The sequence below is a fragment of the Coffea arabica genome, chromosome 2e, assembly GCF_036785885.1.
Source record: "Coffea arabica cultivar ET-39 chromosome 2e, Coffea Arabica ET-39 HiFi, whole genome shotgun sequence".
NCBI lineage: Eukaryota > Viridiplantae > Streptophyta > Magnoliopsida > Gentianales > Rubiaceae > Coffea > Coffea arabica.
The window spans coordinates 32030452-32043233 of record NC_092313.1 but is presented as its reverse complement, the minus strand read 5'-3'; the positions used below and the strand labels follow the sequence as shown (position 1 = coordinate 32043233).

The following is a 12782-nucleotide window of genomic DNA, read 5'->3' as shown; positions in this document are numbered from 1 at the left end:
AGAACTAAAACATTATATTTTTGTAGGAAAAATAATAATATAATAAAAAATAGGATAAAGAATAAAATAAGATGCAGAACAGAAAATCCGTTGGCGCTGCCGCTGGAAAGTTCCCGAGGGAGTGAAGCAAATTGACTCCAAATCCGTACTCAGGTACAAACAATAAACTGTACCATAAAATCATGTGGATGTGGGTGCGATGCGATTGTGGCTCCGTGTAACTCGGTCCACTGGTTTTTTTTTATTACATTATTTAATGCACAATTATATTGTATTAATACTATATTTATAAAAAATGTGATGCATATAAATAAATATTTTATATATATTTAATATAGTATTATAATATAATCGTACATCGAAATTTTAAATATACAGCATCGGCATCCGGTCGAATCATGTGGTCCTTGCAAGAAGTTCGCAGTTGTACGAGGAGAACCAGTCTTTCGACATGATGGACGATACATTAGGCAATAAGTCTTACGGCCATGGGCTGACACCGAGGCTGCTAAATAGTTTAAGATTGAGTTGCCAGATATTACCAGACTTGGAAGAAAATTGAGTTAAACAATACAAAGACCAGCTTTCTAACAAAGACACTCCATATTTAATTTCATCTGTTAAATCATTTATGTGATTGCATATTATCATTGATATTACGTTTTGATGCTTCGTTCTATACATATTCTTAAGATAAGAATTTTACCAAACTAAGAAATTGATTAAATCGTTTCTCCTTTTTGACCGGCATAAGAACCGGATGGAAGATCTCTAAAGCATATGGGATCTTTAATGTCACTTTTTGGTGATAACTCAATATCATTTCTATATTTTTGTCAAACGTCCTATTTATTTAAATTGTCACACACTCTTTAATTTTTTAATAATTCAAATTGATTTGGTTTAACTCAAATTTTCTTCATCCACGTGTGATATGTGAAATTGGCATTAGATTTGACATCGAATAGTGATACCGAAAATCTCAACTGCTATTAGAGTCACATGGGATTGTCATTAAATTTGACACTGGATAGATCTACAATTGTATAGTATATTTGATTGAATTTTGTCCAAATTCAATAATTGTGATTTATGTGAAAAGGCACACCTGCAAAGTTCTTGATATTTTACTCTCGTTATTTTTTGTGTATATTTTTGTCATACTAATCCATAGATTGGTTGCTGTAGTGCATGTGCATGCATGACATATTTCATCGTACCCGAAAATTCTGCCGGCCTTCATTCCATAAGGGCCTAAAGCTCCACCTCCACTTTTCCACCTGCTTCTTGTCTTCTCAATTCCAAATTTTACCGTCAACGTTTTTTCTTCATTGACTGCTTCTTGATGTGGAATAAGTTGTCAAAACTTGTCAAGCGGGTCTAAGCGAGAAGGCTCAGAAGCCGATCGAGGTGGGTTGAAGTCCACAATCTTTACATTTGGGAGGAGATATGAGTTTTATACTATTGAATTGGAATCAACTAGCAAAGCCCTAGGACACTTTCTAGGTTGCATTTCGAAGTTTCGAGACCAAAATTCATCATTATTCTACAATTTCATTCCATTGTAGTTAAAAATAGTTCGTTCCAACCGCAGAACAGGGGGTGAGAACTGTCGATTTTTACCTTAGGGGATTGCTTACAAGAATTTTACTCCTATTCTCATGTCAGGTCCTCCCCTCCCCCCTCCACCCCCAACCCCCACCCCCACACTTTAATATCAATTCTTGCCTCCCAAACTTGAATCCTTATACTATATCAGATTGAGTTTTGGTCAAAAAATAGGTTGAATTTCAACCGCATAGATGGGGGCTTTTTGAAAATATGAAATGTTGTGTATTAGTTTAAAAGCTTTATGTACAATTTAAAGAAGCATGTATTTGGGTATATTTACTGAAATGACCCATTTTAATATATTTAAAGTTGTCATTGATGAGCCATCTGAGTATTGATGGAATGTGTAATTAGTGTGCAACCGTTTTCGTATTTTGTACAATCCATATATGCTTGTGTATTGGTGTAATTACCGAAATATCTCTTAACTACCAATAATTCCCCTTGTCAGTCGCAGATAACCATTTGAGATGTTGCTTTGTCAGAAACGTTTGAATGGCAATCGAATTTAGGAAATAAGCCAACGATTTCTCTATCAATGGTAGGAACCCATATCTCTATCATTTATAATCTGCATTTATGAGCCACAAACGTTGGTCAGTTTATCCCCTTTCAGTTTCAGGAGTTAAGTTTTCCCTTTTTACCTTTTGTCTACAACGATTTGTCTCATCGTTTTCTCTTCCATCCGAACTCAACTCCGAAATTACCTATTATTTCGTCATTAATTACACCCAATTCAATTGCCGAACCGTTGGTATGTTAATGCCTAAATGGTTGATTATCAGTTTCTCCCTATTCGCATTCTAGGATTGGAATAATTCTACCTGGCTTCATACTAATCAGTTTAGAATGCTCTTCAGTCCCAACTACTCCTGGTGGTTTAGCGTGAGGTTAGATTTCACTCCCCCCCAATTTTTCAGTTTCTCTCTTAATTTTGTCGATGTGTTCTTAGTACCTACAATTAGCGACTCTTATTGCATTACCTAATTGCAAGGTAGCATTTTTTGCGTTGTCTAACCCCAATTGGTCTGGATTGGTTATAATCTTATAGGTTTGGAGCAATAGCAAGAAAGAGCTCTTGGTGGGGATTCTGGAATAAGGTTAGCTTTCTGTGTTGATTTACTTTTCTGCATTATCAACGACCTTTAATTTGACACAGTTTTATTGTAACGCTGTGTGAATTGATTGATTATATCATTTATCTTTTCATACTAAGTTTTATTTCTTCTCACAATGTACTATTGTTTGTTCAACAAAAAAACCTCTTTCTCCACAGACACCAAACACCCGTGCGGGGCACGGGCACTCCCCTTTAGTTAGGTAATACATTAATCATATGTTTTGCTTTCTAGAATATTGTTTTAGAAGTTTATGTTCGTAACGGTAATGAACAGTTTTTTTTTTTTTTGGCATATATTAAACTAATGATTTAATTTATGGGATAATTTTAGAAACCTCCTTTGAAATTTTTGACAATTTCACTTGGCTCCCCTCGGGTTTAAAAAATTACAGTTATCCCCCGGTATAGTAAAATACCTATAATTCCTGGTAGAAAATTTTAAATTTAAGGGAATAAATTTACAAAATCCAAAATAAAATCTATTTTTCTATCTTTTATTTGTTTTTGCTTCTCTTTTTTCTAGTTAATATAACCTCTTTTTATTATATTCAATTTTTGTGAATATTAGCAAATTAAAATTACAAAATTAACAGAGGGAGCAAATTATGTGTTGAACTTTAAGAAAAATTTTTATAAAATTTCAATAATTACATAAGGATCTCTTTCATTGAATTAGAATTTTTTTATTATGATTTTATTGTGGAGGTAAAATTTATTCTTTACTTTTGAGATATTAATATTTTTAAGGCCATTGGAGGGTTGCAAACTTGCAATGGTGGTTCTAAATCAGATTAACTTGTATTGAAAAGATATTTGAACATTGATATTTAATTTTGGAGTATAAAATTGGTTGTCAATGGGGTTTGTCTGTGTGTTTTTTTTCTTTTACATGGCAAGTATTAATACTATATATTCAATTTGAGATCTTTTGAATGGTTACTTGGTTTTAGAACTTATGGTTGGATAGTTGTTTGAGATTAGGCTTGTTGCTTTGTGCAAAGTATAGAAGAAAATGATTGAGTATACTATATTTTTCTTTCTTATTTTCACACGAAAGGGCAATTTAGGATTTTTGCGAGAAAATCTATCTTATTTGACGTACATTGTTACTAAGTAGTAAAATTATGGGAGGTATATGTAATTTTTAAAACCTGAGGAGAGCTCTCTATAATTGTTAAAAACCTCTGGGGAGGTTTGTGAAATTATCCCTTAATTTATTTGACTATGAAATTTAAATTGACGTATAACACTTCAATTTAAGGGAAAGAATGTAGGTTTTGTTCGCAGGACAAAAGATGGGTGATGCTTCGAATGTTATCCCTTCAAAATCACATTTCAACTAGAAGAGACACGTTTAGTTATGCACCACTTTTTTTTGGGTCCTTTTTTTCCCTCATAATGGAAATCCCTACACATAGGCAAGATAATTGCCCCTTCAAAGTTAAAATCCTGCTTCCGCCAATGCTTGGTTATGTATCATGTTTCTTTGAAACTTTGTCAGAGAAGATTGTATGTCTTCTTATTTTCATTTCTCACCAGTACCATGTAAAACTTCTTAGGCCGAACTCCAACACAGTAGTGGCTGTTGAGCACAAAATTTTGAAAGAAAATATAATCAGATTAAACACTGAACCCAAAGGAAGGATTTCAAATGTCTTAAATATGCCTCTGGGATGCAACTTTACTGCATTTGAAATATGAATCCTACAAAAGTCCAAATCTACCATTACCATGGAGATTCTGGTGATCGTTTTTGCGTATTATCAAGTATTACTTAGCTCAGGAATTAAAGGCGTGCTAGTGTTTTACAAAGTTGAAAGACACGCCTTTGTCCAGTTGAGGAACCAAGGCGTGATTTTACTGTAGCATGGGACCCAATAGACATAGTGAAAATGCAAATCTAATCTTGCAAGTTTTTTTAACTGCTGAGATGGAAAATTAGACATCTTTTTTTTTTTTTTTTTCGGTTCAACAGAAACTATAAAAGAAATCTCAACCACTCTGTGGATGTTAATTTAGTCAGAGACAGCAAATAACAAGTCATTCCATCGAGTTTAAGCCGTTTGTAAAGTTTTGAAAATGTAACGAATAAATTTAGAAAAACAATTGTGGAGAGTTGAGAAAGTAAGAAATAAAAAGGCTTTCCCCATCCAAAAAAAAAAAAAAAAATCAACGAACTACCGATATCTTTGTGCATGACATTTAATAAATTTTAGTTCGTGAAATTTAACTTAATTGACGAAAATTATGATTACGTACGTAACAACACAAATTGTAGTTATATATCTTAGTCAGTCTACAGTTTTCTTTAATTCTTTCTTAAAAATAAAAGGTTATTTTTAAATTTCTCATTGTCAGTCAAGGTCATTTTAGTGTGAGGTTGCTCCAAAAGGAAAACGATTGTCTATCTCACTTTGTTCGCTTTCGCTTTCAGTGATGACAACAATACTCTCTCCATTCAAAAATTATACCTACTTTTCTTTAATTCATCTTTTTATGCACACAAGAAATTGTTGTGCCTAGATAAGGTGACTTTAGGTAGATTTATAGTATGATTCTTCAAGTCTAATAGTCTGAAGTTTATTGCTATTTGTGAAAGTTGCTTTATCAAGGGCAACATGACTAATTTGTTTTTTTCTTTCTCTTTTTTTTTTTGGTTTTTTTTGCTTTATCAATGACAAAAAGGCTAATTTTTATTTGCGAATCCATTCTTTCTTTCGTGCCGTTACATTTTAGTCAATGTATTTGTTGCACGGATGACTTTAGAAATTAACGTATTAAATGGTATTTTTCTTCTTTCTTTCTTTTTGGTTTAGGGAAAAAAACCCTCATCAGCCTTGGGAGGGTTTTTCTTTCTTTCTTTCTTTATTTCCTTAACAAAAAAAGTCATTAATTTTTATCACGCATGAATTTATTTCTCAAACAAACAAGTCTTTATTTTTTCATTTTAACCTCGAGTAGCAAAAATTATTAGTAATTATTCGTAATTGGTGTATCTTCATTATTAACATACATATTTAAAAAAAAGTTAAGAAAAACAAAGTTGTTATAATATCTATACTATGTTGGGAAATGGGTAGCAGTACAGGCACAAAATATCAGAGTTAGCTCAGGACAAATTTCTCTTTCTCCAAGTACCAGTTAAAATAAGAACAAATCAAATCACCAAATAATAATACCAGCAGTGATAATAAAATGCAAGAAAAATAAAAGCCACAGGACACCAAGATTTTTACGTGAAAAATCTAAATTGAAAAAAATCACGGGGTCTAATCTAGTCAAAAATCTCCACTATCACAATAATGGAAATACACAGGTCTATCCGAAATATTCGGATGACAATAATAGCACCAATATTAACCAAGCAAATCTGCTATAAAATTACCCCCAAAACTACAACTGTCAAAGAAATGGGTTTGGAAAGGTGTTACCAAACAAAGAGAAATCTGAAATCTAAACCAGTAGTTGAGTAGAGCTTGACGAGAGGATCGCGTGAGTAAAATTTCATTTCAATCGGATTACAAATCACCCTCCAATCAAGATCTTGAAGTTTCTCTCTCTCTAGCTCTTTCTCTCTCTTCATTTTTTCTGCCAAAAGTGGCGGCTGGCTTTTTGTTCTCACACAAGGACCGTAGAATAATGTGTGTGGCTGCTCTCTTTTCTTTTTAAGTCAAAACTTGATTTAAACCTAAGTGTTTGGTTTTGTGGTTTGGCCCACAAATGGGCTGGTCCATAAACCCAACAATCTCTCCCTCCAACTTATTTGGGAGGTTCCACCAAACCTGCTTTTTGTCTGCAAAATAAGAGCTTCTCCTTAGGCAATGCCTTGGTAAACATATCAGCACCATTATCATTTGTATGCACTTTTTCAAGTGTCAATAATTTGGAATCCAATATATCCCGAATCCAATGATATCTAATATCAATGTGTTTGGATCGACAGTGAAATGTGGAGTTCTTACACAAATGAATAGCATTCTGACTGTCAAAATAAAGACTATATTTCTCTTGTTTCATACCCAACTCTTGAAGGAATTTCTGCAACCAAAGAGTCTCCTTGCATGCTTCAGTGGTTGCGATGTACTCCGTTTCCGTACTAGAAAGAGCGATACACTTATGTAGCTTATTTTGCCATGACAATGCTCCTCCTGAAAAAATCATCAAGTACCCAGATGTGGACTTCCTATTGTCAAGATCACCTGTCATATCTGCATCAGTGTATCCATCTAGTATAGTTTTACTATTGCCGAAACATAAACACAGTATAGAAGTTCTCTTGAGATATTTGAAAATTCATTTGACAGCATTCCAATGCTCCTTACCAGGATTAGAAAGATAGTGACAGACTACTCCAATTGCATGAGCAGTATCTGGTCTGATGCGAACCATAGCACACATCAAGCTACCAACAGTCGAAGCATAAGGAACCTTCTTCATGTCTTCTTTATCTTTCTCACTTGTAGGACACTACTTAATATTCAGTTTAAAGTGACCTGCAAGTGGAGTTGAAACTTCCTTAGCCTTAATCATGTTAAACCTATTGAGTACTTTCTCAATGTATTTTTCTTAAAACAACCAAAGCTTCTCATTTTGCCTGTCACGTGAGATTTTCATCCCCAGTATCTGTCTAGTCGGATCCAAATCCTTCATTGCAAAGGATTTACTTAACTCCGTTTTCAACCTGTCAATTTTATAGTATCACGGCCAACAATCAACATGTCATCAACATATAGTAAGAGAACAACAAAATCACCATCTGAAAAATTTTCACATAAACACAGTGATCAGATGTAGTTCTGTGGTACCCATGATCTGTCATGAAAGAGTCAAATTTCTTATACCACTGTCTCGATGCCTGTTTCAACCCATACAAACTTTTCTTGAAACGGCATACAAAATTTTCCTTGCCACTTTCTTTGAACCCCTCCGATTGCTCCATGTAGATCTCCTCTTCTAAGTCGCCATGCAAGAAGGCTGTCTTCACATCAAGTTGTTCGATCTCCAAATTCAAACGGTTATAATACCAAGAACAACTCGAATTGATGACATTTTTATCACAGGAGAGAAGATTTCTTCAAAATCTATACACTTCTTTTTGACTAAATCCCTTCACAACCAATCTCGCTTTGTACTTTAGTTGTGAACTGTACTCTTGAGTTTTCAACCTGTAGATCCATTTATTTTTTAGAACTCTCTTGCTCTTAGGGAATTTCATTAGCTCATAAGTGTGATTCTCATGCAGGGACACCATCTTCTCTTGCATGACTCGTAACTAATCTTCTTTATTCTCATGCTCTAGAGTCTTATAATAAGACTCTGGCTCTCTTTTATCTGTCAATAACACATATTCATGAGGATTATATCTGCAAGAAGGTCTTCTCTCTCTGGTAGATCTTCTAAATTCATCCTGTGGTGGTGGTGGTGGTGGAGTAGATGGTGCCTCATGCTAAGTTTATCAGCAGTGGGATTATCACCATCATTAATATCCTCTCTCTACTCTATTTCAGCTCCCCCTTGATTAAAATCAACAGGTACTGGAATTGAATTTGAATATGAATTTGAGCTGGTAGGAATACCATCTGAAGATTTTGAATTATCACCTTTATCAATGTCTTTAATGGTTTGATCTTCAAAGAAGATAACATCTCTGCTCCTGATCACCTTTTTCTCAATAGGATCATACAACCTGTAACCAAAATCTTCATGTCCATAACTCAAGAAAATGCATTGTTTTGATTTTATATCAAGTTTTAGCCTCTCATATTTGGAAATATGAACAAATGTCCGACAACCAAAAACTCTCAAGTGCTTAAAGGACACATCTTTTCCCGTCTATGCCCTTTCTGGGATATCACCATCTAGAGGAACTGATGGAAAAAGATTTATCAAATCAACTGCAGTTCTCATTGCCTTACCCCAAAAGGATTTTGGCAACTTAGCATTAGAGAGCATACATCTGACCCATTCATTGATGGATCTATTCATCCTCTCTGTTACTCCAGTCTCTTGAGGAGTTTTTGACACAATCTTCTCCAATCTGATCTCACGGGACTTGTAATAGATTTCAAATGGTCCTCTGTACTCACCATCATTATCAGCACGTACACACTTTAACTGCTTACTAGTTTCTCTTTCAACTTTGCTATGAAAGTCTTTAAATACATCCAAAACTTGATCTTTGGATTTCAAAACAAAACACCAAACCTTTTTAGCAAAATCATTAATAAAAGTTACAAAATAAACAGCACCACCAAGTGACTTTTCTTTCATATAGCAAATATCAGTGTGCACCAATTCTAACGGATTCAATTTTCAAGATGAAAAGAAATTTTGAAATGCAACTTTGTGTTGTTTCCCATAAATGCAGTCAACACAGGTTTAAGTGCATTACCTGTAACTTTAGGTAGGAGTTGTTTGCGAACAAGTGTCTGAATCCCCTTTTCATCCATGTGTCCAAGTCGCCTAAGCCAAAGGTCAATTGAGGAATCACGAACTGCATTCACTTCTCCCTTCCTCAACTTGGCTTACATTACGTAGAGGGTACTATGCTTCTTTCCTCTGACAACAATGAGATTTCCTTGCTGAGTTTCCATTTGCCTCCACCTTGCGAGTTATAGTAGCCCTCATCGTCAAGTTTTCCTATAGAAATAAGGTTAAGCCGAATATTAGGAACATGTCGAACATTTCTTAATATCAGTTGGCACCGGTATTGTGTCCAAGTATATGTCTCCCATGCCAACAATTTTGCATGAGACTTCATTTTCCATCCTAACATATCCAAAATCTCCTTTGGTGTAGGTTGAGAAGAAATACCTGTGAGCAGTAACATGGTAGGATACACCCGAATCAACTATCCAATCACTGTCATAATGAATAATATTCACCTGACCATTATCATAGAACACGAACATGTCATCATGAGTTGCCACAACTGCTGTAGTGTCCTTATCATCTTTTTCCTTCGCCTTACCCTTTTTTCATCTTGATCCCGTTTTAAAATTCTGCACTCTTTCATATAATACCCATTCTTTTTATAATAATAGCATGTAATATTTTTTCACGACTCAAACTTACCTCTGGATTTGTCATTCCTGTTATGGGATTCTCTACTTTTGCTTTTTTCTTTTCTTTATTTCTTTTCTATCACAAGGGCTTGGGACTCATAGACAATTTCTTGTTCCTTCCTCCTGAATTCTTCATTCATCACGACCTCTTTTGCAATAGCCATGGTCAACACACCATTGGGAGTTGAATTACTGAGGGAGACCGCCATGATTTCCCAACTATCCAGTAGTGAACTGAATAATAATAAAGCCTGCACTTCATCGTCTAAATTCAAATTTAACGTAGTTGCCTGACTTATCAATCCCTGAAAATTACTCAAGTTTGATATCGTTAAACTCATGGGTTTGGATAGTGTCGAGCTCCACCGCGAAAACATGATTACTTGCATTTCCATTGGTGCTATCATTAAAGAGGCCAAGGAACTGTGTGGGAAGCCCTCCTGGGAGGCGTCTTGCTGGTGCGATCACGAAAGTCATTCCATGACCACTCAGGCCTGAGACTTGAGGCACTATTGCAAACACAAATTGGGTGGAAAAAGAGAATGCTGAGCCGTTAGACGTGCTCTTAAAATTGATGGGATCAGGATAGAAGGCATGCCCCATTTGTAACTTGGTGATATTGGTTATCCTTAAGAGGCCATTGTCGGTAATTTTGGCTATTCCGTCCAGGCTTAGATTTGATGATCGAAATCCTTCATAGATGAACCCAACATCATCAGGTGCTGCTGAATCAGCTCCTATGTGAACTATTACAAGAAGGGCCAGGAATGTTGTTACTAGTGTGAATGACATGGCTAAGATACTAGGCTGCAAAATCCTTCTCAATTAGTAGCCTATTTAAGGTTTAAACTACTATCTTAGACAACTAGTTAAATCTTCTTGCTACTATTGCGTTTTTCATTAATTTTCGTGGAAAATTAATCTGGAAAATTAATCCTTCTCAATTAATTTTCTTGCTACTTATATTCCTTTTTTTTTTATGTAAAAAAACATCTAGTTTAGTCTAACCCACTCCTACTCCTAAGAGGGGGGAGGAGAACCTACTCTATGGGGTAGCTCAACTGATTCGGGAGAACCTGACGGGGGACTAAACTATCATCAAATCAGACGGGTGTACCACACACCCGTATGAATTTAAAACAAATCTCATATTGAGGCACATTGATGGAAGAAAAGATTTGAACCTTTGATCTCTCACCCCACAATTAATGTGGTGACCAACTCCTCTCGAGGAAGTTGGTTTCTTTTTTTTCTTTTCAATTGACTCTAACTTCAATGTCACGTTGGAAAGTCCTCGAGGTAGTTGGGGCAGGTAGGGTTGCTGTTTGCAACGGATCTTCTGTCCCACACCTTATAGCATTCTCTATCCCACTTTTTATTAGATTGCTATTTCTCCTATATAAACATCATGTTTGAATTCTTTTTTTATTTCCTTAAGATCCAATACTATTAATTGAATAAAAAATAAATACAACAGTTTCAATAAAGTAATATATATAGTAGAAATTAAAAAAAAAAAGCAGAAAATTCTTTAAAAAATCTTTTTTTTATGAATTTTGATTTTTTGAGTTTGTTAAATTTTTTATATTACTCAATTAATAGTTATTGGATTTTAAAAAAATAAAAAGAACTAAAACATTATATTTTTGTAGGAAAAATAATAATATAATAAAAAATAGGATAAAGAATAAAATAAGATGCAGAACAGAAAATCCGTTGGCGCTGCCGCTGGAAAGTTCCCGAGGGAGTGAAGCAAATTGACTCCAAATCCGTACTCAGGTACAAACAATAAACTGTACCATAAAATCATGTGGATGTGGGTGCGATGCGATTGTGGCTCCGTGTAACTCGGTCCACTGGTTTTTTTTTATTACATTATTTAATGCACAATTATATTGTATTAATACTATATTTATAAAAAATGTGATGCATATAAATAAATATTTTATATATATTTAATATAGTATTATAATATAATCGTACATCGAAATTTTAAATATACAGCATCGGCATCCGGTCGAATCATGTGGTCCTTGCAAGAAGTTCGCAGTTGTACGAGGAGAACCAGTCTTTCGACATGATGGACGATACATTAGGCAATAAGTCTTACGGCCATGGGCTGACACCGAGGCTGCTAAATAGTTTAAGATTGAGTTGCCAGATATTACCAGACTTGGAAGAAAATTGAGTTAAACAATACAAAGACCAGCTTTCTAACAAAGACACTCCATATTTAATTTCATCTGTTAAATCATTTATGTGATTGCATATTATCATTGATATTACGTTTTGATGCTTCGTTCTATACATATTCTTAAGATAAGAATTTTACCAAACTAAGAAATTGATTAAATCGTTTCTCCTTTTTGACCGGCATAAGAACCGGATGGAAGATCTCTAAAGCATATGGGATCTTTAATGTCACTTTTTGGTGATAACTCAATATCATTTCTATATTTTTGTCAAACGTCCTATTTATTTAAATTGTCACACACTCTTTAATTTTTTAATAATTCAAATTGATTTGGTTTAACTCAAATTTTCTTCATCCACGTGTGATATGTGAAATTGGCATTAGATTTGACATCGAATAGTGATACCGAAAATCTCAACTGCTATTAGAGTCACATGGGATTGTCATTAAATTTGACACTGGATAGATCTACAATTGTATAGTATATTTGATTGAATTTTGTCCAAATTCAATAATTGTGATTTATGTGAAAAGGCACACCTGCAAAGTTCTTGATATTTTACTCTCGTTATTTTTTGTGTATATTTTTGTCATACTAATCCATAGATTGGTTGCTGTAGTGCATGTGCATGCATGACATATTTCATCGTACCCGAAAATTCTGCCGGCCTTCATTCCATAAGGGCCTAAAGCTCCACCTCCACTTTTCCACCTGCTTCTTGTCTTCTCAATTCCAAATTTTACCGTCAACGTTTTTTCTTCATTGACTGCTTCTTGATGTGGAATAAGTTGT

General features: G+C 34.5%; 1 protein-coding gene across 1 annotated transcript; it reads right to left on the bottom strand.

Annotated features, from left to right (window-relative positions):
• Positions 1-10107: 10107 nt before the first annotated feature.
• On the bottom strand, positions 10108-10587 carry LOC140036224 (L-type lectin-domain containing receptor kinase IV.1-like). Its single transcript, XM_072077552.1, has one exon. The coding sequence runs from the start codon at positions 10585-10587 to the stop codon at positions 10108-10110; it is 480 nt and encodes a 159-aa protein (XP_071933653.1).
• Positions 10588-12782: the final 2195 nt, after the last annotated feature.

Bases quoted from the DNA above. Each gene is read 5' to 3' on its own strand.
- LOC140036224 (XM_072077552.1), bottom strand. From the start codon at position 10,587: ATGTCATTCACACTAGTAACAACATTCCTGGCCCTTCTTGTAATAGTT.